This window comes from Leptonotus elevatus, chromosome 2 (genome assembly GCF_054856555.1).
Source record: "Leptonotus elevatus isolate MCC_2025b chromosome 2, RoL_Lele_1.0, whole genome shotgun sequence".
NCBI classification, from domain to species: domain Eukaryota; kingdom Metazoa; phylum Chordata; class Actinopteri; order Syngnathiformes; family Syngnathidae; genus Leptonotus; species Leptonotus elevatus.
In genome coordinates, this window is record NC_141240.1 from 19151493 (window position 1) to 19176347 (window position 24855).

At 39.8% G+C, this 24855-nt stretch overlaps 1 protein-coding gene across 3 annotated transcripts in view; it reads right to left on the minus strand.

Moving 5' to 3' along the window:
* acot7 (acyl-CoA thioesterase 7) overlaps window positions 1–24855 on the minus strand; it is a 38687-nt gene continuing 13832 nt past the window's right edge. For all 3 annotated transcript variants that reach the window (XM_086069763.1, XM_086069762.1, XM_086069761.1), the window contains 6 exons: window positions 23769–23860; window positions 23122–23233; window positions 22833–22919; window positions 12743–12859; window positions 11284–11468; window positions 1–368 (listed from right to left, as the gene is read on the minus strand). In XM_086069763.1, coding sequence (XP_085925889.1) covers window positions 270–368; window positions 11284–11468; window positions 12743–12859; window positions 22833–22919; window positions 23122–23233; window positions 23769–23860 — 692 coding nt within the window. In that variant the 3' untranslated portion in view covers window positions 1–269. The remainder of the gene's footprint in view (window positions 369–11283; window positions 11469–12742; window positions 12860–22832; window positions 22920–23121; window positions 23234–23768; window positions 23861–24855) is intronic.

Here is a 24855-nt window from a genome sequence, read left to right on the forward strand (position 1 = left end):
TCTTGTTTGGGATCTTTTATTTGTTCCTTCATCTTTGTATTTTTTTTTTCATTTTGTACTACCCTGTATACTTCATCCTTTGAAAAGCTTCTCATAAAAGTCTAGTCAGTAGCTGCATGTCACAAAATTAAAATATTTCTCTCTCTTATTTAACATTATATACTTATATGTGGTCGCTTTGGTGCATGAAACAGGACAGGGTTCAGGAGGAGGCTAAAGAGGACGAGAAAAGGGACTATGTTGTCCTTCCGTGTTGTGTTGCAGACGTGTCACTGCTTGGCCTCCTTCTCCGCAAGTCTCTTGGCTTTATTGCAGAGGTAACGGGCTTCGCCTTCATCATAACGCTTCTGCTCCTCTTGGTCATTAACCTGAGTAGAAATAATAGAAAGATATTGCCGTCATACAAAATAGAAACACATTACTATATATATATATATATATATATATATATATATATATATATATATATATATATAAGTGCATTTTAATAAGTTTACATGGGAAATTCTTTACTTAAGGAACATTACCCTGATTGTGTAAATTAAACTTCAGCATAGTTATCGTTGCAAAAGTATGGATGTCATAAGATTATAAAGATGCCACATCAAGGCTCGTCAGTGCTAGGTTTCAAAGTGAAAAAACTAATTTTTTCATCTCCTTAGCTCAAGCAGTCTTTTTAGATTCATGAGGGTTAGCCACGTGCAATCCTGCAGTTTAGACTGCCTCCCCGCTTAAACAGCATGGCCACCCAAGGAACAGCACCCATGGAATTTTTTTACAGTGCAGCCTGTACTCTCCCTAGTCTACCTCCCTAGACAGTGGAGCACGCGTGCGACTTCTTCTTTTTTTCCTTTAGACTTTTCCCTTCAGGGGTCGCCACAGCGAATCAGTTGCCTCCATCTAACCCTGTCCTCTGCATCCTCTGCTCTCACACCAACTAACTTCATGTCCTCTTTAACTACACCCATAAACCACCTCTTTGGTCTTCCTCTAGACCTCCTGCCTGGCATTTTGGAAACTCAGCATCCTTCTGATAATATACTCACTATCTCTCCTCTGGACATGTCCAAACCATCTCAGTCTGGCCTCTCTGACTTGATCTCCAAAGCCTCTAACATGTGCTGTCCCTCTGATGTACTTATTCCTGATTCTATCCATTCTGGTCACCTCCAAAGAGAACCTCAGCATCTTCATCTCTGCCACCTCCAGCTCTGCCTCCTGTCTTTTCCTCAGTGGCACTGTCTCCAGACCAAACAACATCGCTGGTCTCAGCACAGTTTTATAAACCTTTCCTCTCATTTTAGCTGAAACTCTTCTATCACACATAGATAGATAGATTACCATAGCGAACAAGAAAGGGCTCAGAGCTGATCCCTGATGCAGTCTCACTTCTACTTTGAACTCCTCCGTCACGCCTACAGCACACCTCACCACTGTCTTACAGTCCTCATACATGTCCTGCATCACTTGAACATACTTCTCTGCCACTCCAGACTTCCTCATACAAAACCACAGTTCCTCTCTGGGCACCCTGTCATAAGCTTTCTCCAGATCTAAAAAGGCACAATGCAGCTCCTTCTGACCTTCTCTGTACTTCTCTATCAACATCCTCAAAGCAAATACTGCCTCTGTGGTACGCTTTTTTGGCATGAAACCATACTGCTGCTCACAAATGTTCACCTCTTCCCTCAGTCTAGCTTCAAATACTCTTTCCCATAGCTTCATTGTGTGGCTCATCAGCTTTATTCCTCTGTAGTTGCAATAACTCTGCACGTCGCCCTTGTTCTTGAAAATGGGTACCAGCATACTTCTCCTCCATTTCCCAGGCATCTTCTCACTATCTAAGATCCTGTTGAATAACACAGTCCGGAATTCTACTGCTACCTCTCCTAGACACTTCCATACCTCCACTGGTATATCATCAGGACCAAGTGCCCTTCCACTCTTCATCCTCTTCAATGCCCTTTTTACTTCATCCTTACTAATCTTTGCTACTTCCTGGTCCACAACAGTCACCTCTTCTACTCTTCGTTCTCTCTCATTTTCCTCATTCATCAACTCTTCAAAGTACTCTTTCCATCTTCCCATCACACTACTGGCATCTGTCAACACACTTCCATCCCTATCCTATATTACCCTAACCTGCTGCATGTTTTGGTCCCATCTCGGTCTCTTTGCCTTGCCAACCTGTATAGATCAGTCTCTCCCTCCTTCCCATCTAACCAAGCATACAAGTCCTCTTAAGCCCTTGTTTGGCCTTTGCCACTTTTACTTTCACCTTAAATGCTGCATTTCCCTGTACTGCTGTCTACTTTCTTCAGTCCTCTCAGTGTCCCGCTTCTTCTTAGCTAACCTCTTTCTCTGGATCCACTTCTGCATCTCCTCATTCCACCACCAAAAGTCTTCTTATCTTCTTTCCTTACAGATAACACACCAAGGACTTATCTACCTGTCTATCTGATCACATTTGCTTTAGTTGTCCAGTCATCTGGAAGCACCTCCTGACCATCCAGAGTCTCAACTCCTTCCTGAAAGTCATACAACACTCTTCCTTTTCAGCTTCCACCATTTCGTCCTCTGCTTTGCCTTTGCCGTCTTTGTCTTCCTCACCACCAACGTCATCCTACACACTACCATCCTATGCAGTCTGGCTACACGCTCACCTACCACTACTTTGCAGTCGCTGATCTCCTTCAGATTATACCGTCTACACAAGATGTAGTCTACCTGTGTACTCCTACCTCCACTCTTGTAGGTCACCCTATGTTCCTGCCTCTTCTGGAAGAAAGTATTTACGACAGCCATTTCCATTCTTTTTGCAAAGTCAACCACCATCTGTCCTTCTACGTTCCTCTCCTGGATACCACACTTGCCCATCACCTCCTCATCACCTCTGTTTCCGGCACCAATGCCAACTCTCTCACTTCTAGAGATGCTCTGCATCATTTCATCAAGGTCCAACCAAAAGTTCTCCTTCTCCTCCAGGTCAAATCCTACCTGTGGCGCACACCCACTAACAACATTGATCATCACACCTTCAATTCCTAGCTTCAGGCTCACCACTCTATCTGGCACTCTTTTTACCTTCAGGACGTTCCTAACAAACTATTCCTTCACAATAACTCCTACTCCATTTCTCTTCCTATCTACACCATGATAGAATAACTTGAACCCTGCTCCTAAACTTCTAGCTTTGCTCCCTTTCCACCTGGTCTCCTGAAGACACAGTATGTCCACCTTCCTCCTTTGCATCGTGTCAACCAGCTCTCTACCTTTTCCTGTCATAGTTCCAACATTCAAAATCCCTACTCTCAGTCCCAAACTCTTGGTGTTCCTCTTCTCTTTCTTTCTACGAACACACATTCCTCTTCTCCTTCTTCGATCAACAGTAGTCCAGTTTCCACCGGCACCCTGTAGGTCAACAGCACCGATGGCGGTCGTTGTTAACCCGGGCCTCGACCGATCCGGTATGGAAGTCATATATTTGATTTGCATGTTTGAATTGGCCAAAGTTTTACGTCGGATGCCCTTGCTGACACAACCCTCTGTATTTATCCGGGCTTGGGACTGGCACAAGAAGACACTGGCTTGCGACCCCGTGCGGCACGCGTGCCACTGTTTATTTTTAAATACACGGCAAGTGACTATCATCAGCATTCATGGCTTATTCAGAAGCAGGCTTTTCAATCTGCTCACACCAGGGGGTTGGCACATTCAAGAGCACCTGCCACTCAGCGGCGCTCCGAGCACTGAGCTGACAGATGGCGCTTTAACTTTATGGCGGGAGAAAGGTGGCAACGCAAAAGACAAAATGTCAGCATTCTGGGACAGGAGTAGGGGTCACCTCTCAAATGGGATGACAATTTCAGATTGTGATGCAGAGCCACAAACGAACTACAGTCACGGCATGTAAAGACAAACCCAGAACACTGACCTCAACCCCATCAAACATTGTTGTGGCATTGTGTGATCCGCAAAAGTTCCACGTCTTGTAGAACATTTACCCAGAAAAGTGGAAGATTTTTTTGTTGTTGCTAAGTAGGGATCAACTAGACCATATAGGTGCATTGGCTACACATAATAATAATAATAATGTCTGATAGTGAAGGTACAAATTTATTTGTGTACTTACTCTTAACTGCTTTGGAATGATGTGAGAATATAAAATATACAAGTTTGAATGTAATGCAATGTTATTAATTAAATAAAAAAAGAAGAAAAATACCACTTGCCATGAAAGTATAAGAAGTTGTTCAATGAATAAGCAATCATTAATAGGTTTGTCTGTTTTTATATCGACTGAGACACAATATTACAAGAAAGTGTATATTGTGTTCCTTTGAAATGTTATTCACACAGCAGCTGCAGATTAATAACTATGATTATCCTACTGCTAATGACTACCATCTCACCCAAAGGAGTATTGTGTGTCCCATTGTGTTTCAAATTTTAATTATACACCAAATGTCAGCGTCTTGAAGAAGACGGTAAAAGTTGATTATTCCGGAAAATGTTGGCCACATCTCCAATCGCATTTCTGAAAACAAGAATTGACTCTCCAAACTAGTTTTTTCCTTTTTTTATTTTTACGATAATACAACTATAATACAATTTGCACCTTTCATCCACAATTCTTTATTAAGCAAGGAAATGAGCAGTGCAGTGCAACGATGTGCCTCAGACATCTACGCAGTCACGAATATCTCAACTCTGTCACGCGCGTCGCCATTAACCCGTTGACTATCAAGTTGAAGGCTTGGCGTCTAAAAATAAACACGGCATGACTTGGACCACAGTAGGTTGCCATGACAACCAGGCTTGTTTTCATGTAAAGGGACGACAGATGAGTCTCTGCCGCCAAGGAAGGCGGGAGGAAGGCAGCCTCGGAGGAAGAGGAGGTAGGAAAGGAGGGAAAGATGCAAGGAAGAAGGAACATGATAGAAGAAAGCAAGGAGAAATGGAGATGAAGGGCAAGAGAGGAAGGAGGGAGGCAGATGAGAAGGAAAGAACTGAGTCACAAGATTAGAGGAGACAGACAACACGAGTGTGACCACAAAAAACAAAGTATATGGAACATGAGTTATAGTGGAAGGTAGAAACAAATGATAGGAGAAGAACAAAAGTGAAGGAAAAATGGAGAGAGTTGGTGGAAAACAACAGAAGGGAGCAAGACAAAGGAGAATTAAGCATGAAGAAACGACATTACAGAAGAAATGCTGATTTACTGACTGATATAAAAAAATGGAAAAAAGAAAAGAAGAGAAGAAAGGAAGGAAAGAACGGGCAAGTTTGGAAAAGAAGCAAGACGGAGAGAGAGGAAAGGCGAGGGGATAGGAAGTGCAAATATGCAAATGGCCGCCAAACCACAAGTATGCAGGATTCGACTGTAACTTTAAGTTGTAATATCACCATTAACCACTAGATGGCAGACATGCCTTCGTTTTATTTACACTGGGATTTTAATGCCCTATACTACGGAAGTAGGTTGAATATTTTTTTTGCAGATTTGGAATAATATACAGGACAAACACAGTACTACCTCAATAATATAAAAAAAAATTGAATGCACAAAATGACTTCTTACACATCATGTTGGCTTCTTCTTCAGCTTTTTATGTAAGAGATCTCTTTGCACTAGGGAGCGGGGATACAGTGTGTGGTTATTTTGTCGTTTATTTCAAACCCTTTAATGTTGGGTTAGGATAGTGGCAATACATGCATTGAAAAATGTATTGTGAAAAATATTAAGAGCATATATTTTTCACATATGCATATATTTGTTGGTATTTGAAGTGGCATTTTTGTCATACATTTGGTTAAATTGTGGACCCCAGTAAGTAGCACTGATGCAAAATTGTGCTCCCCTCCAGCATTTGTGTTGCCCATCTCTGATGTAACGTCTACATGTGGAATACAGCAAAGTGTGCTAGCAGGCATCTCCACTCTTCTCTTATCGTTATTTTGTGGCCCAAAACAAAAATGATGGTGCTTCTTCTCGCGGGAGATACCACCAGCCATGCCCCCATCCCCCTACCCATGCTGTCCTCCTTCCCCAATTTACATGATACCTCCCTCCATGCACACACACACACACACACAAACAAGTGCTGAGACCCTGCTGAGCTAAAATGGGAAATTCTATAAATAGAAAGAGAGCGAGCTCAGTGGGGAGGACGCCTGGCTGAGAGAATGGGGTGCTGGGGTGGGGGAAGCACCTGCAGTCAAAAATAGAAGAATCTGTCTTTCATCCAGACTATTTATAGAGCACAACTCAAGCTGAATCTGTCACAATGTCATGAAATATTCATCGGTGAAGTTGTTTCATTGTATCGCTGTCTATTCAAAGATCATGTATGCACTCAAATGTAAATGTAAGCTCTATGTTACAAGTTTTAATTAAGCTGCAAGCACTGATGAATGTGTCATTGCCAGTTGGGAGACATACAGTTGAGAAGACTTAACACAAGTAGTGTTTCACTACATACTAGCAGTTCACTACAGAAAAATCGACCTATTTGCTGTTCTTATGCTCAAACTAAATCTCTAATATATTAAAGTAAGTAGTAATTTTATATGTTTTGGGGTGGTGTATATATGGGCAATTATAATTCCTGTGGCATGTACATTATTCTTGGATTTTTTTTGTGGCATGGCTGAGTCTTTCAAACACTGTTACACAGTAGTGTCTTGGGATAGGAGTTCAATTCCATTCCATGATCATGCTCGTAAAGTGAAATCACCTCTCCCCTTTGAAATGAATATAAATGGCATTAATCCGTTCCAGCCTCTACAAGAAAAACTACACTCTAGTGTACTTTGACCTTAGCCACCAGGCAGTATAATGCTAACAAACTGATATACATAGAGCTAGCCAAAACTCTGCAGTAATACTCATCGTTCTTGGCAGAGGAAAAAGAATACATGCCTGTGATTATTACAGTATTGTCTGTCTACATGTGGTCCACCGTTGCATTCAAATATCTGTTTGTCAACAGGGCTATAACACTGTGAGGCAAATGCTATTGTTTATCCCATCAACGGCATTTTGCATTGTTTACTTGCATTGTCTTTTTGAAGGCCAAAGGTACACACACCCACTACCAAACATTCACCAAGATCAAGATGAACGTGCTTGCAAAATACGGTGAGTTTTGGAGAATGGTAAAGCCATCCTAATGGCTTACTTTCAAAAAGGCCATTGCATTGCATGCTCTAGCTATAACTAGTTATGATGCACTTGATAAGTCAACTAGTAATGAGTACAGCTCAGTAGTATGTAGTAGTAAGAAAATGTTACCATTTCACTTTGCTTTTAGATGTTCTGTTAATTAAATGTTGATGGTTGGTCAACAAAATGTGGTCACCAAGATAAAATAATTCCAGGTTTTATTAATTAAATGTTCCACAGGCTGTGCCTTTTTCTGTGCCACTTAATGTGTAATTCTCTAGTTTGCAGTCCACACAACAAACGTCTTAATTTGACTTCTTAAATTAGCAAGTCATATCTTCACGGTCAAAGAATAAAACCTATTAGCAGCACTAAAAATACTCCCGCAATTAAAAAAAATATTTTGAGGTGATAGAAAGCTAGGATGTGACACAGATCAAGGTACAGTAGTTGTCAATAGTTTTCTAAAAGTAACTAATAATCAGTAAATCATGACCTAAAACGTAACCAACAAAGTGGCCTCCAATTTATTATGGGCCACGTATGCCTAAAATCTATAAATCATATAAATTAAAGGTGCCCGTAGTGATGACCGGGCTCTCGCACCCCCTTTACCATTAAAGTCTGATGCCATGCTCGGCCCACATTAGACGGTGTAGGCAAGAAAGCCTCACAATTTCAAGTCGCCCAACTGTCTATGATACCTGCTTCTTATTGGATTCCATGTGGGGCCTCAGAAAACCAAAACGGCCACATTCCTCATCAATTTGAGGCATGAGGCTTGAGATGGGTTATGATAGACCTGTCTACCAAATTGTGTTGATTACTGAAACGATGCAAATTAATCAATTTGTTGGAAGCCAAAGTGGGGCGGGGGTATTTGGCTGATGTGGGGGGTGTGGTTGATCTATTGAAGAAAACGGGGATAAATTTAGCAAAACGAGGTCACTCTTCTACTGTATACTCGCCGTCATCTGGCTTGCACGGCAAATTGATGTTGCTGTGGCATTCCCATCCATTAAAGTCCAATCGCTATCGTTAGGGTTATCATCAGGTGTTAATTGGATTGATGTGTCCCGTCTTGTTTCCTGCTCATGATAATGCATCTCTTTGTGCACGGAGGGGTGGGGTCAGTAATAGAGTTCACGTGAGCGCTCCCTCGTTTTGGATCTCGTCTCGGTCCTTGTCTAAGCCAGCAGGAAGACCGAAATAGCAAGACTTTAGCCTCATGTGCCTCCTTTCTCATAGAAATAAACATGCTAATCTTCAAGCTAATTTGCATTGCAAACGTGCGCACACATTTGAGCTTTCTCTTTCAAACAAGCACATCAGTGCTTTCTATCTGTGCTGTATTTATGTCCAACAATACATGCACACACGTACACTTTTCATTTGGCATGCTCCACCAGAATCGCAAATGTGCAGGTTCCATTTACAGAGCCGAGGATGAATTATTAAAATCATCAGGAGAGCTCATTTCTGTTTTTCTTCTCTTTTCATGGAATTGAAGCGTAGTGATACATTACAACAAAGCCTATCATGGCTGCCGTTTCGTGCTCATAAAACAAAAGACAGGAGCAGCTCATTCGAGATGGGAAAGTGGCTCCAAAGAATGCGTGGAAGCAGGAACACAAAAGGCGAAGCCTTTCAAATGGAAATGTGACAGTGGCAGGCGCTTTTAAAAATAGTGACTGGCAGCAGAGGTGGGTTAGATTAAAAAGTATGTTTGCCGCTAACAAAAGCAAACAGGTGTGTTTCCATCTACCACCACCCAGCGGCCCTCATCTACCGACCACCATAGCACATACACATACATTTGAAGCACCAAAATTAAAACATTATGCTCTTTAAACAGTCTGAAATGTACTAAAGTAAAATGTAAACATTTATTTTTACTGTCAATTAAGTACACAGTGGTAGTCGTAGTTTGTACAGTCACTTATGTTGCACATACCAGAACTATACAAAACCAGGCTAGCTAGCTCTGGTTTAAGGTTTTAGTAGAAAGTACAGATAGCTGTTTCGCTAATTGAAGATTGCCCAGCAACTACTGATGACGAGGGTTCAAAATTAAGTAACATTTCAATGTGAGTTAACATAACCATTAAGGGAAGATATGATCCCACTCAAATAGATGTCTCTTTAAATATTGATTATTCAAACAGAACAGAAAAATATTCAAAACGCGGTTACAACAATACTTACAGACATATATTCTTTCTACTTTTTGAAAATGAGTCATATTAAAGCGAGCTTTACCACAACATTCTTCTTTGTGTGTTTTATTAAACCTTCATGTACACCACACTGCCCCCTGCAGGCCAATTTATATGCATCAGATCCAGCACATATATCTTTACCGCAAGTAGAATAAGAGAATTCTGTGTCCATGAGAAGTGTCCTATTTGAGTCAAATCTATTCCATGTTTAATAAAAAATAATAATAATTTGGTTGCATCAAGTACCAATACTTGCATCGGCAAGAACTCAAATATACTTGTACTCGTACTTGTAATTAAAACCGTGGACAAACTGATCTCAGGCCTGATTCAATCCTTCAACTTGCTTGGTAAAATAACATCACAGCATTTCCATCCAATTCCCACGAGGGAGCTCAGGTGAAAATTGGACTGATGTGTGAAATATATATAATCTGCATGTAATCCACTGAGGAAGGCAAATGCACTCTTGACCACGTTCAGTCAATGACTACCGTTTGACAGGATGTTACACACAAACAAATAAATTCAACCATATCGGGACAACAACTACGTACTGTACATTAGAGAACCAAGGTGGGAAACAGTCAGTTGGATATACACAGTATGGACATGTACGGACAACGACTGCACTCTGTAAGGGTTGAACGACTAGATCATTTTTGTGGTCGACTATAATATGATTAATGTGGAATCAGAGTTGATCTTTTTTTCAGCAGAGCACAGCAGACCGCAATAGAAATAAATAAAAACAAATAATACAATAAATACAACACCTCAAGCTCAATCACTGAAGCCATATTTTTAGCCTAAATAAGTTCAACTAAGTGGCTACACAGGGTTCGAAGTGTTAGATCTACAGTATCTATACTATCAGCGCAGTAGAATTCCGCGTGAAAACAGTGAAGTTGTTCGTTTAAACAGATGGTAGTGTGCTTGCATATTAACAGGATATGGATGAGGGCGGGTGTGCTGCACAACCAGCTCCAACAGCAGGTGTCCCATTGCACTCAGTAGGTACCGGTAAACACAGAAGCTTTATATGCAGATAGGAAGTGCTAAATCAGCCAAATGTTTGGCAAATGCTTAGGGACCTTGTTAGGGCATTAGTATTCAACCACGGCTTCCTCACGACAATACTGTAACACGCAGCGATGCTGATTTAATTAAATGGAACTTAAATGAGCAGAATTACAGGCATTGTGGGCAGGTGATTGCCTTAAGGAGGATACAAACGCGCCCAATTATGATCAGTACATAATAATCCTTAAAAGTACCACCAAGAACTGCTCCCACAGAACAAATCTCAGTCCGATGCCATGTGTTAGTTTCTACTTGCTACTTTTTAAAATGCTTGTTACGTCACAAGTCATTTTTACATGAGCTGGTCTCTTAAAATGTGATTTTTTTTTTCTGTCACAAATAGTCACATCATTTTTAAATTTATTTATTTTGATAACTTGTTAAAATAAGGCAAAAAAATATATCATTATCATTTTTTATGTGTACCTCAACTCAATATAAAGTGCTTCAAAATGCTTCATACAGCAGTACATAGAATCTCTTTGAACTATATTTTATGCTAAAATAATTTCTTGTCTTACATATAAAATTAGAATGATAGAAAATTGTTGAATTGCATTCCTGTGTTTGTTAGAAACGGAATGTTATGCTTGATTAGAGTCGTTCCCTTGGATCCTGAAGTACTCTTGTTCTTACAAAAAAAAAATACAGTGGTATCTAAGCAACACCACAAGTTGCGTACAATTTGAATACAATAAAGGTTTTATGACAAAGGTGTCAGACTTCATGGACATGGATGGATAAGGTGATATGTTATAATAGGGCCAGAGACATTTGAGTGTCATTATTAAGAGTGTGCAAAATAGTACTGACCTTAAGAGGAGAGACGAGCTGAGCTTTGCCGAACTTGTCCAACGAGATGAAAGTGAAGAAGGCCGAGACTGCACGATAGCTAACTTTCTCGGAGTCAACCAGCGAGGAGGCATCTACCACCACTTCTATTTCCATAGACTTGTTGCTGATGAAGGTGAGACGGCCTGTGACGGTGACCACACAGCCTTGACAGGGAAGAGAAAAAACGAAATGTCTTTTTGTGTCTTGCTGCTTTTTCAGGTTGATTAGATGTATGCTAATATATGCATGTAAGTTAGTAAAATAATGATGTAAACTGTGCGCGCTTTCATGAAAATAAGCATTCTTCCACTTTTGTCAGTGGGGTTGTTTCTTTACTCCGTTTAATGTGCTCAAAGTGTGTTATTACTGTGGGTTGCCATGGAAACGTGGGAGGGAGGCATTATCCCTGCAGTCTGATTTCTATTTTGAAGCGCAAATAATAATACAAGGAAAATGAACATGTCTGAGTGAGCTGCAAAAGATTCTTTTGGCTGTCACATCACATAAATGTAGAATCCTATTATCTGCACGCTTTAGTAGATAAAGCATTTTTAGAAAAATTCAGATTTTAAAATGAGCAAAATAAAACTGCTGCAAGGGTCTTGATCATAGGTGGGCAAACATTTGCAGGACACATTTGACTTTTTAAAACAGAATGTTTGGCCAGGTTATTAGTCGATAAGGCCGAACTTTAAAAGTGTATGTGTTATTTTATTAATAAAAATAAAAATGTAATAGTTCTGTTATTAGTTAAACAAATATTTGATCAAATAATATCAATTTGTTTAATGTATGTTACATTATATAGCCAATTAATAAATTATATAAATTACTTGAATAAATCAATTTCAATTAACCCATTTTTATTGTAAAAACAAATAAATAGCCAAAGTAAAGCAAGAAATATTACATGATTGTTGATAATGTAAATGCGCAGCGGGCCGGATTAAAGAACAAAGTATGTGGCCCTTGGTACATACTTAAGATACAGTGGGCATAAAAAGTCTACACACCCCTGTTCAAATGCCAGGTTTTGTATATTAAAAATGAGACCAAAATAAATAAATCAATCAAAACCTAGATAAAGTCCAAGTTAAAAGGTACAGTATCTAAAAAAGTATCTAGTAGAACAATGAATGTTTTGTGCATAAACTGACTGGCATTTGGAACAGCTGGAAGCACGTTGGTCAAAATAGAGGAATGCAGAAAAGGTTTCTGCAGTTTCAACTGAAAATATTGTAATTATTTCCTCAACTGTAGCTGCCATTTTGTCCTTTTTACCTATAATAATAATACACAAAAAAATTGATTGAATAAAATGTTTTTTTGTCAGACACAAAACCCAATTGGTCTCGTCCAACCTTTCATCGGCTCTTAATGCTTTCACAATATAGAGCATCATTAATGGGTATGAAGAATTCAGCATTCTCATGGTAACCTTTCTTAATCTTGCGATGAAAGTTGATAGCGTCCACAGAGGCGGTGACAATGTTGGTGTTGCAGTGGCGTGCTGCCACAATGCCCGCGACCTCATCCATCAGCTTCATGGTCACGCCTGTTCAACACATGCACAAGCATAGTTCAGTCACATGCCAGACATCTACAAGTATGGTCAGTAGATGTGTAAGCGTTTCCATCTGAAGGACCAGAAGAAGTTCATGAATTTCAAGGTACCTCTATACAAGCTAACACTGTTGTACAGTATTCTAGCAAAACTTCACACAAAAAAATAGACACATTGACAATTGTTTCATATTCCTTGCTGCTGTGAAAGTGCCACTGTGCCTCCCACAGCAGCATATTTGGTACTGAGAAAACAGGGTGATGTTTATTTTGGGGTGATTTTTCACTTTTAAGACCACGTCAAATGATTCAGAAAGCTTACAGGGCACTTTGCCAGATTTCACGTTAAAAGTTGATTCATTTTTAAAGAGCTAGAAAGAAACAGTGAGAGAGCAATGAAAGCACAAATGTAGACGCACTTATTGAAATTAGAGCGCACTTGAAATGAAGGAAACGAAATGAAATGTGCAGTTTGTTTGGCTGTTGTTTTACTTTTTCTACAAGTTACTGTAGTCAGTGTACTGTACGTACTGTACTGTATTTCTATTGAAGTCCTGCTTTCTTGCTTTTCAATCAATGTCATTATCATTGGCTAAGAGACATGTCAATCATTGCAACAGCGCTACTGTGGCATATTTTGGAAGTGCATTTGAGGAGAATTCAAAGTGAAAAATGGCAGCTAGCGCATACATTTTATTTGAATAACTAACCATTGAATTGCTTGCTTCCTTCTCATTTACTTTGAAAATAATGTAACAAACAATAGGTAACATATTACCTTTTGGAAGGAACATGTCCAACTCACAACTATTTGCTATGATGCATTCCGCAGGGTGAGCGTTTTCATGTGATTTACTTGGCATTTTGTCTCAGTGACATCTATCAACATCCACATGCCATTTCTGAAAGAACTGCAATTTCCAGTAATAAAACGTAGTTGCCAGATTCATTCCTCCTGAGTCTCACACGCAACACAAAATCAATAAGTCTGCTTTGGATGGCTTTTTTGGCTCTGACCGTCTGCACGGCGTAGGGAACCTGATGCGTGGGAGTACAAACAAGAATGTGCTGCCTGCTGCATTCACATAAAAGAAGTCTGTTCAGTTGATTTAGAATAATGTTTTGTATTACTTCGACATATTGTTCCTCCTAAATTCGTGAAAAGTCCTGTGTAATTTTGTTAATAAAGCTTTGTTCAAAGTTTCAGATGAAGCATACTGTGCCTTGTGTGATTCGTCCACATTCCGCTGTGCCATCCGTGACTTCCCATGTTGTCAAAAACATTTCCATTCACAAATCTGATGCCACTTCTTAATGTCCAGTCATCTGCTCTGAGCTCATCTAGCTCTGCCTGGCGCAGTGATGCCCTTTAAATATCAGGCCAATACTGATATTGGACATGTACGACTGCAGCTAATCCCTATCATATCGCAATCGCTCAACAAAACAACACGTTCCAGTGCCAGATATTCTTCACTGGCAACTTCTATTCTTCCGAGATGGTTGCTCCTGAAGACACACCGACCGTATAATCTAGCTCAAGGTCAACACCAGTTTCTAGATCAGGGGCCACCAACCAACAACAAAGTGAGAAATACTTTTTGAGGAGTGATTGATGCCAAGGCCTACCAGTTTCATACAAAATTCTGAAACAATACATTTGCTAAAATTACCTGGAATGATATGGTAATATTTACACAGACAATCTTAATGATTACAATGATTTAGGAAACAAATACTGTAAATATGAATATGCAACAGTTTATTTCTATAAATCTCAATCCAAATCCACACTAACCAAAAGTTTCAAATGAACACTTTACTGGTGAGCTATTTTTAGAACAGGCATGGGCTACTCATGAAGCGCTTGGGGGCTACCTGCCTCGTGCCCACAGGCATATGTTGGTGACCCGTGGTCTAGATAATTAATTCTCAAAATGTGTGCAAGCCCCCTAGTGCTATGCAAAATAATGAATTATATTCAGCATAATGTTAAGCATTGATGAGTACAATTAAGTTGGATTTAACTTTTGCGTACAATGCATTTAATCTTTTAAAACAGTTTTTAGTCAAACATTTTAGGTACAATCTTTATTGATGAAAAATAAATAGCAATTGAATTAGTAATGTTTTTAATTATCCTATATTTAATCTCAGTGTTATGTTGAAACTGTGCATAATTTTTTTTTACAGTGGTTTATAATAGAATAGATTATATTTATTAGGGGAAAAAAATGATGCCTCATTTTGGATTACTCCAGGATTTACGTGCCACAATATTTGATTATGATGTTTGTATTTAGAGAGCTAAGAATTGTTTCGGTGAAATTTGAGGTAAAAAGTTTGCCAACTATTGGTCTAGAGGACTTGTAATCTTAAATAATTAGTAAGAATCAATCATAGATGAATCCCCTTAGTACTAAATTATTCATCTAACCAAGACATCATGGGCAAGTATATGCTTCCAACATTGTAGGAAGCGTTTCAGCAAGGATGCTAATTCCAACTGACATACAGTACAATCAAACATATTCGCAGAGAGTATCATTAAGGGTTTACTATTCTTTTTAGGGAGCGCATTTGTATTTGTCCCAAATAGAAATGGCTTGTTGCGACATAATATAAATAATTTGTGCCCATTGACAGACACACAATGTGGCCACAGTTTAGAACAGCAGAATGTGTAGCACTGAATAGTAGACATTAAACATGGCACACATGACAGCAGTGTGTCACACAAAATCCTGAAAAAGAAGCACAGTGTGAAAAAAAGTAAACAATATTACAGCAGAAGAGTGACAAAATGTTGCACAACACAGTGACACAAGCAGCAAGCCAATTGGCAGTGAGCCATGAACTTGGCTGTCACATTTCTGGGATTTATCTTGGTTGACACCTGCTCGGTTCTTAAATCACCTAATCTAATGATTCAAATATCCGTACTTCATCAGGAATTGCCGTCAATTTTAGGAGAAGAAAAAAAAGATGAACATTGTTAAACTTGGTGTCACACAGTGACTACTTGCCAGTGTGAGACCCCGTGACAGTACCCAGGGGTCAGCAAGTTTCTAACCAGAGGTTCACTCTAAAGTCAATCATACAGTTCCCTTTACACCATGTACTGTCGAGCCGACGTAAAAGGTTGATGGTGCGCCTAAATGTGAGACTGAAAACGAGGACAAGCAAGGCCAAGACAGCCCAAGGGCCCCCGTTACACATTCGCAGGGTGACATGGCACACTATGACTCCCTTTGCCGTAGGGAGGGAACAAGCCAGAGGGTGGGTGAGGGGGGAGAGGGCTGGGGTGCCATGGCGTTGCTGTGTGTGAAGAGGAAAGAGAGCTAACTCCAAAGGGGGAAAAAGTCCAATTAGTAAGCCAGTCCCCAGTGCAGCCCAGTTTGCCAGAGGGCAAAATACCTCTTGTGATCACACTCCTTGCCACCATCCCCACAAAATCTTCAAGTACACTGTGCTTCAATGGCAGCAGAACAGTAGAAGGGGGTCTTCGAGGAAGTCTTCAGCCTGTCATATGAACCCCATTCAGACTTTGCACATTACACGAGGAGGGAGTGAAAAAGAGTGAGGTCAGCGTGACCTCCTCACAGTCTTGACACCATAACAAATATGGGCCACTCGGCTTGATTATTGAATAGACTAGCCTGCTGTGTTTTCAAGAAGAACAAAAAATATATATATATATATACTTTTTTAATTTATGTAAATTAATTTATAAGTGACTCATCTGTGAGCAATCTTAAGCTATTACTACTACTTTCTCAGCCAGAATATAAAACTATCGGTTAGAAGTTTTCAGCAAATTATTCAAATAAGCTTAAAGGTGCATTGTGCCGTTTAAAAAGGTAATATTAAAGCTTTTTCTACATCATGCATGCTCCACCAATGCCCAGATGAGTACAAAGAGCTCTGACTGTTTTACTCTGACTGCACATACCAGCTTTTATCTTCCCTTTATATATTTTTTTGGGGAGGGGAGGAGTGGAGTTCTTCTTCTTCTTCTTACCTCATTTGAAGTCTTCGTCAACTGTGGCTGTTGCTTTAAGAGTGTGCACGTACTCGCACGCGCACCATGAACCACTGGCGGAGCCAGAGGGGAGGCCGGGGTGCCTCTGCTCAAATGTGATTGGACCCCGCAGGCGCCAAATGATTGACATATCACGGCAGCATTTTTATCAATCAGACGCCTACTAATTGTTATGCCCCTCCTGCACATTAGCTGGTGCTATTTACCACAAAATGTTAAAATCCACCTCACTAAGAGTCTGGAGAAGAAGAATCTCCCGAGTCCAACCAAGATGACCTGTTTTTGGCAATGTTATGTTGGTTTCCCAGTGAGTGACTGTTTAAAGTAACTTTTACATGTTGTATGTTCAGATATATTGTTTTGGACGGACATCAATAAGTTCATGTTTTTTTGCACAAGCTTATAAGCATGAGCTGAATGATGAACAGAGACATGAAACAGGAAATAGAACTACGAAGCGGCCTTCCAAATTAAAAGTATTGATTTCAAAATAAGATATTTTAACATCACACACAAAACAGCTTGAAGAATACTTAACACTTAGTATATATATGCTCTAACGTTTTTAGTCCAGAATTGGGGGATTTAATAACATTATGTGGATGTAAATAAAGTAGTAGTATGAGGAACAAATTTATTTTTTCATAGGATGTGTGGAAAACAGAATAAGGGGACAAAATGTGACTTGTTCCTTAAACGAATTTAACTAAATGCGTTAAAATTGAATTCATGTTTAACACTGATGTTAATTATTTCATAGACTTTAAATGTTTTTGTACATTGTTGATAAAACAGCACATTATGTGCAAAAATCTCCTGCATGCTCAATCTTAACAGGGTTGAGATGCAAAAATATGTCCGCTTAAAACCACCGGTGGCTGGATCCCACCAAGTCGTTGTGAGAATTTTCCATGCTGTGACAACGAGGTACTCTAAAGCGGCCATGCCACCATGAATCACCTACCCGCCTGCTGGCTGTCTCGTTTTACTTGTTTTTCCCCAGACTCCATTCTCCGCGCTGGCATGCGCACAATTACGGTTGACAACGAGGCACTCTAATACAACAATGTCTGAATGGAAGCTCTCTTTTCAGGGTGTACGCATGGCTAGTGAGGTAACTGCAGCATCACAGTTAGCTTGCAAAGGCGCTTATACGTTCATCTATAGTGGTGGAGGAGCGACTGAAATGGTGAACAGTTTAACGTTCACCATTTCAGTTTAATGTTGTATCTCCACATTTGAGTACAGTGCTACACATTTTTCATTCTTGGCATGTTTTCAGCAATTTGTGTATATTGTATTTAGAAAACAAATCTCTGAATTCACTTTACATGGTCTTCTTTAAAGCAGCACTTACTAAGCATCTAAGCAGAAATCTCCATGTCATCCCCGTTTATTGCTAAGAAACGCTTTGATGTATTAACCAGCAGAGTCTTCAATTATTTTCTTTCAAATGCCATTTTTTCAAATCAGAATTACAATTTCTTGTTGGAAATGTTGTACGCCCCAGCAGGCAATCATGATTTGCTCACAATTACCCCTCCAATACTGTTTATTATTATTCTTGATTTGCTGGGTTTTGGTCAAAGCAACCATTGCATTGACGCCCATCTGGCCCATGGGTAAACTTAGAACTACTGTTGAGGTCCTTTCACTTCTTAAGCTCTCATCGGTTGGCCTGTGCTCACTTTCTTATCCAGTCCCCTGCAAGTGCTTTGATCGTGGACAGCATCAAATCGCTCAAACTGCCTCCTAATGAGCTGTAACTATGGAAACGGCTTCTGTTAATGTTGGTGCCTCCCAGCAATCTCCCCACATCAGTGCGGAAACCACCATAAACTGTTGTTTTTCCAAGTATTCTCCTTAAGGCTTTACTAAGCACACTGCCTACAGAATTACAGAGAAGTGCTGACTCTGTTATTGTGCACACTCAGCAACAGGCAGAGACACTGAAATGGAGTTTCTGTAATGGAAATGTTAGATTTAATAAGTGGATGTTTATTATCGTGCTTGCAGTGGTGCAGAAATGAGAGCTGAACTGAGAGCAATTTCTATTACTTTGCCATATTGTCATATATTGAAACGCTCTTCAAAACACAGGTATTTAATCATTTATTTATTTAGTTCTGTTAGAAACTAATTCTATTGCAAATTCAAGATCAGAGCAGTACATGTCTGCTGTGTATGCTCGACCTCCCATAATTTTCAATTGATATCATCAAGATTTACAAATGACAGGTAACACCTAAGAATGGGAATGTAGTTTAAGTTAAAGCTGCTCTATGTGACAATTTGCCCTAAAATATCTTTACAATATCCTTTTTATTTGACCAGTTATGACTGAAACATATTCTAGATTAACACATTAAGTGTTCACAATGGGTATTCCTGCAAGCCTCTGGCCAATAGTTTTCAGGCTGGATTCAGGTTCGAATTTCTTGCCCCCAGTGAAGCCATGTGTGCATAATGTATGTAATGTAAGTGAAGAAGGGTGTGTGCAGTTTCATTTTTCAGCCACAGGTGGCAGTAGTGATTCAAAATGGAATTTTCTGCCTTCAGTAGCTTTAATTTGCATATCGCTGTTGTCGGGCCGAAACCAATCGTCACTTTTCAAGAGACCCCAAAAAACGGCATGTTTTTTCAACCATTAACACCGATCAGCAAATAAAACAAGCCATTTTCAACACTTTAAATTGGTGAATAATTCGTACAAATGGCACCCACGCGTGTGGACTGACCACAAGTATAGATTTTTTTTTAAATTAGAAATTTGCCAAATTGTGACTTACGAGGTTTTGGCCCGATGCCAGCGATTGCACAATAAAACTTGAATACTTTTCTCTTTTCTTTGTGAGATTCTTTATGTCACCTTTCATGATGTATGATTGTATGTTGGAATTGAAATAACATCTCTCTGAGCTATAAGCACTTTTACGATGCAGTGATTGCAGTGCTGAGATCTCAACTGAATGCAATATAGCTGTGCTTAATAAATATACTGTATTGGGCCACCTGTCAAAAAACTAGAAAACAACATCCAGAATCATGAAGTGCTTCAATGCAGACTTTTTCAATTTCAATGAGCGCTCAAGGTTTTAACATCTTGAACAGGAATGAGGAACTTCAAACGGAATTCCAATGTTAATATTTTTATTAATCTTAAACCTCCCCTGCCAAATAATTGTTTTAAAAATAAACTTTGAAATATTTTTTTTTTTTTATATTTTAATCTCTTATGTTAATTAGACCGCAAAGTGGTGTACCAGTGGAAATCAACTGGTGTTTCCATGGAAACAGGTGGTACGCTTCCTTAGAACATGGGCTAACCATGGTGGGGGGCAAGATTAATGAGGAGAAGAGAGCAGACAACTGTGAACATGCAGCACAGAAAAGAAATGTTCAAGTGAGAGTTGAAGGGAATGTTACATTTAAAGATATCAGACTCCCTCTCGTAATTAACAACTTTTAGAACATTGGCTGGAAACATCGTCGCAAACCCTGCCCGTGCATTTAGGCCGCAATTGTCCCGTTCAGTTCTTTTTCTTTTTTTGGGCGTGTTCAGTACTGTGTATGTAGGTGCACTGGAGTTAATGAACCGTGTTTTAATTTCATTTAAAAGTCTTCAAATTTCTCAAGCCATATCACCATAAATAAGCAAATAATGTAAGCGCACTAAAATTATACTAATCACTTGATTTACTGTACAATACCTCTTAAAAAACACTTAACAGCTCGAGAACTGCGATTGTATCCATTAGGATTTCAACTTTTGTAAACTCTTCCTGCATTGCATACAATAAATGATAGATAATATTAGACTTGTTCTAATCAAGGTTTATCGGTACTGCTCATCCATGAGTGAGATTGTATCCAAATTTCCACCCCTCCATTACACAAAAACAGGACGTTATTTCAAATAGACAAGGCAGAAAAGATATATATTATAATACAGTTACTGCATAATTTCATTGTGTATCTGAATTGCATCCATTTGTCTTACTGTTTAAATGGATGCGATGTCACCTATTTTCAATAAACTGATTTTCTGTGTTAAGCAGCATGTAACGAGCTCTTGAATGTTCCTGTGTTCATGCGTGTGCTTTACGTCTCCTTAGGCTGCAGCTAACTAGGTCACATTTCCGTGGAGCGGAGGGGAAACATACAGTAAATGATTAGTTTGTATTCTCAAATAGAAGTTAATTCTCCCAAGCAAGAGATGGAGAGAGCGGAGAAGGAGGAGAAGGAAAAGGGAGGCTGCCTGACCTGACTCGTGCTTATGTAAACAAAATAAGTGTAGCGCAAGCGGCAGCAGTGAGCAATGGGGAACATTGCCCTAATGAGCAATAGCATGTAGAAAGACAGTGTGTGTTTGTGTGTGTGTTGTTCCATTTGATTCTTAATTGGACAGATGTCTCAGCAAGCGCTCCAAATTAAAAAGCCAAGCATGACACGTGCAACATTTATCCGTCCCGCCCTGTTTGCTTCGATCTCTCCTCCTGCCCTCCACGCGCTCTCTCCTGTTCATCTCGCTCACATCTCTCTTGTTGTTCTCATGCCCTCTTTACACCCTTGACATTGGCAGAAATGCCAGCGGGACCAAAACCATAATATACTGTAGGGACAGCTGCATTTGGAAACACCCCTTAAATTAAATAATTATCATGTAAAGAGTATTTCCAGAGCAGTGGAAGCTGTTAGAGCCTCAACTCTACATTATCTTCTAGTTTGACTTCTTTTTTAGTCATGTATGTTTGTAAATTGTCATTCGCCACAATGAAATGGGGAAGGGGTTGTAAAATAGCTTAATTTAGCTTTGTTGCTATAGGTGCTGTTACTTTTCCAATCATTTTATGAATGTTCTCTTCCGTGCAGGACAAACTATACCAACTTGTAGGTCATAAGATACATATAATTAACTGATTCGAGTGATCTAGACACTTTTTTTTTTATTGTTCACCTCTTCTACATCCTTTGTGATTCATCCCAATTCCATTTTCTTTCTTCTCATCTGTGGGAGTCTCAACTTCAACCTCCCCTGAGGGACATCCACACAACACGATAAGGCCTTCGGTCGGTTCAGTGTTGAAACCCAAACACAAGAGGCGCCGCTTCCTATTGCTTTGTATTGCTTAGGTTTGAGACAGAAGGAAACTGAAGACAAAGTAGCACCTGTATTTTACTACGTGGCTTGTTGTGAACCTATTCCACAATTATTATTTGACTGCAGTGGATGAATTGGGATTGTGCTCTGGACAGGCAAAATGGCTGCTTCTGCTGTCTGCCTATCAACGTGAGAGCAAATACACATGCATGGCATTAGGTAGACACCCACTATAACTTCCAAATGTTTAATTTCTGCTATATTTTATTGAGCTCCAAATGGATAGTCAATCATAAATGAAGCCACAAACCAGCCCCAATATGCATATTTTAGGTCTTAAATTCACCCCTGGGTCCAAAGCCAAGTGCTGACAGACTGAGATACTGCCAGCGCAAAAGCCATAAGTCAGGCTTTTTTTTCTTGAAACAGCTATGCAATAATTATGAAGTGTTAAGCCCTCTTTAGGCAGTGCCTATAAATGTGTCAAAATAATCTGGTCCAATAAGTCAAAAGTTAACTAAAGTGCAAACTATAATTGATGAACGCATATTGCTGTATGTGTCATAGCACAGTGCCAGATGATACGGTTCCACTCAGGTCCTGCAGGTGGCGCTAACATTAATTGTAAAAGTGGGTGTAAATACCCCCCACAACAAACTTTTTATATCACAGCTACATCATTAGGGGCCGTAGTACTTTGCTGAAAAAATATCAGTGAAAAAAAAATATCATCACATTAAAATCTGTAGTCGCTCAACTCCTAGTGACATGCTGCCCTTTTTCATCCAGTTTGGAAGGACTGAGGCAGGCCAATGAACTCACCTCCATGGACGTAATCGTGTAGTGTGCAGTCAGACGGGCCCACCAAATGGATCAGGCTGGACTGGCTGAAGCCAACTGTGTGCTTCTCTGCAATGCAAAAGAACATGACACTACATTACACGTGTAAGTGCAAAACGCTAATGTACTTATGACCGCACACTGAGAAAGACAAGCATGCTGTACTTTTTGGCACGTATTCTATTTGAATGCCCATAATGATATTTAAGGAATACTTAATGATGCTTCATTTTGGATGTCATGTATTATGTTCCTTTTATATGGGTGATACCTGGCTTGGGTGGAGGTGGCACAACTTCTGCAACCATTTCTTTGGTTTTCAGTCTCGCTGCCTTCTGGGCCTCGTAGCGCTTCCGACCCTCCTCCTCTTGCTGAGCGTCAAACTACACAAACATTGGAAAAACTGTTGCCATGTGATGGTTTTTGTTGCTTTACAATTATGTAGGGGATTTTTTTCCCCACTTGTTCTTCACATTTTGAAATTGCATCCTCTCCTTTACCTCGCATGTGGTAGGTCAAGATAGCAAAGCGCTCATGTAGGGGGTCTTATCACATTTCACATTTCTGAGAATAATCTATATATTGCTCTTCTTGGTATCTTGGTGAGGGAGGAGACTTCTCATATCTTAGGAGACCACTTTGTGATATGAAGCAGAGATGAGAGTTAGTCTATCCCAGCAAATTTTGGGCGAGAGGCAGGGTATATCCTAAATCAGTATATTATGGAAATTCTACAACACATTTATAGTAGGAACTAAGTCATTAAAATGGCATTCAGGCAAGATGAGTAAAATGGGTCTTTGAAATGCTGCATGACTATTACTTGATCAGTGGGCCTCTCTCCGTGACAGATAGAAGCTTGGTGAAATGCCAAACTTTGGTTGATGAAGGTTAGGGCAGCTGTGGTTTTCCACGTACCTTGATGGGCGGCACCTCCATGATCTTGTCGACATTCTGCAGAGAACAGGGTACGTACCACAGCACCGCCCTGTTGACCAGCTTTTTGGCACCTGCAGTCACAGAGAAAAAGGTCAAAGTCTTTTAGTCAAGGAAAATGTCACTGAGAATCAGACAGCGTTCTTCTCTCAATACATTTTGAAACTGTGATCAATGAGGCGGGCAGCCTGCAAAGCAATCACTAATTAGCAGCGGGTGTAACCTGTTGCAATAAATAGAAAGTTGACAAATACAAATTGACAAAATCTCGATCACCCATCTTGGAATTTGACATCATTCTAAAATAAAGGATATTACTTTAGAATTGCCAAGTAGGAGCTTTTTTTTGTAATGTTTTGCTAAACTATTTGTAGCAAAATGCCAAACCAGTCTCTTGCCAAAATCAACTTTAAGACAAACTCAAGCCTACATTAACTCCCATTTTTGCATAGTTCCAATACAAGTAACACTGAGGAGGATTTGTTCTGCCTTACAGCACCAAGAGGCAGAAGATCAGAAAACAAATCTTGCAAAAATCACTTCTCATAGAAATCAGGCGGAGAGGTTGTCATGGTGATATCTGTTCTATTCTGCCAACAGTTAATTTGATAACTGTGAGGCTATTTTGAGGCATGCTTACTCATGGCTACACCATCTCATGGTGTTTTATTTGGGGTGGAGACATTTGTATGTATCTGATGAAAATTCAAAAAACATTGTGAATGTTCCTTCAAGTTCTAACAAACTATAATAAGATAATAGAAAAAAAATGCAACAGGCTATTTTGACATAATAGCTAAGTGCATTGAGACAATACGTAACAACAATAGCACAGGCTTAAAGCAGACTTCTCTTGGGGAGTAGCATTTGCATCTTACACCCGAGTTAGAACTGCGCTGACAGTCGGGCAGCGTTGCCATGCCAACCATGCTCCTCTCTTCCTCCATTCATTGGCTCCCGCCCTAGTCAGCTACCAGGAAGTTGCCCACAGGAGAAAGAGTCATATTTGCATATCCTTGACTCTATCAAGACTGTTAGAGTCCAGTCTATTATTAGCCACTGCTGGACG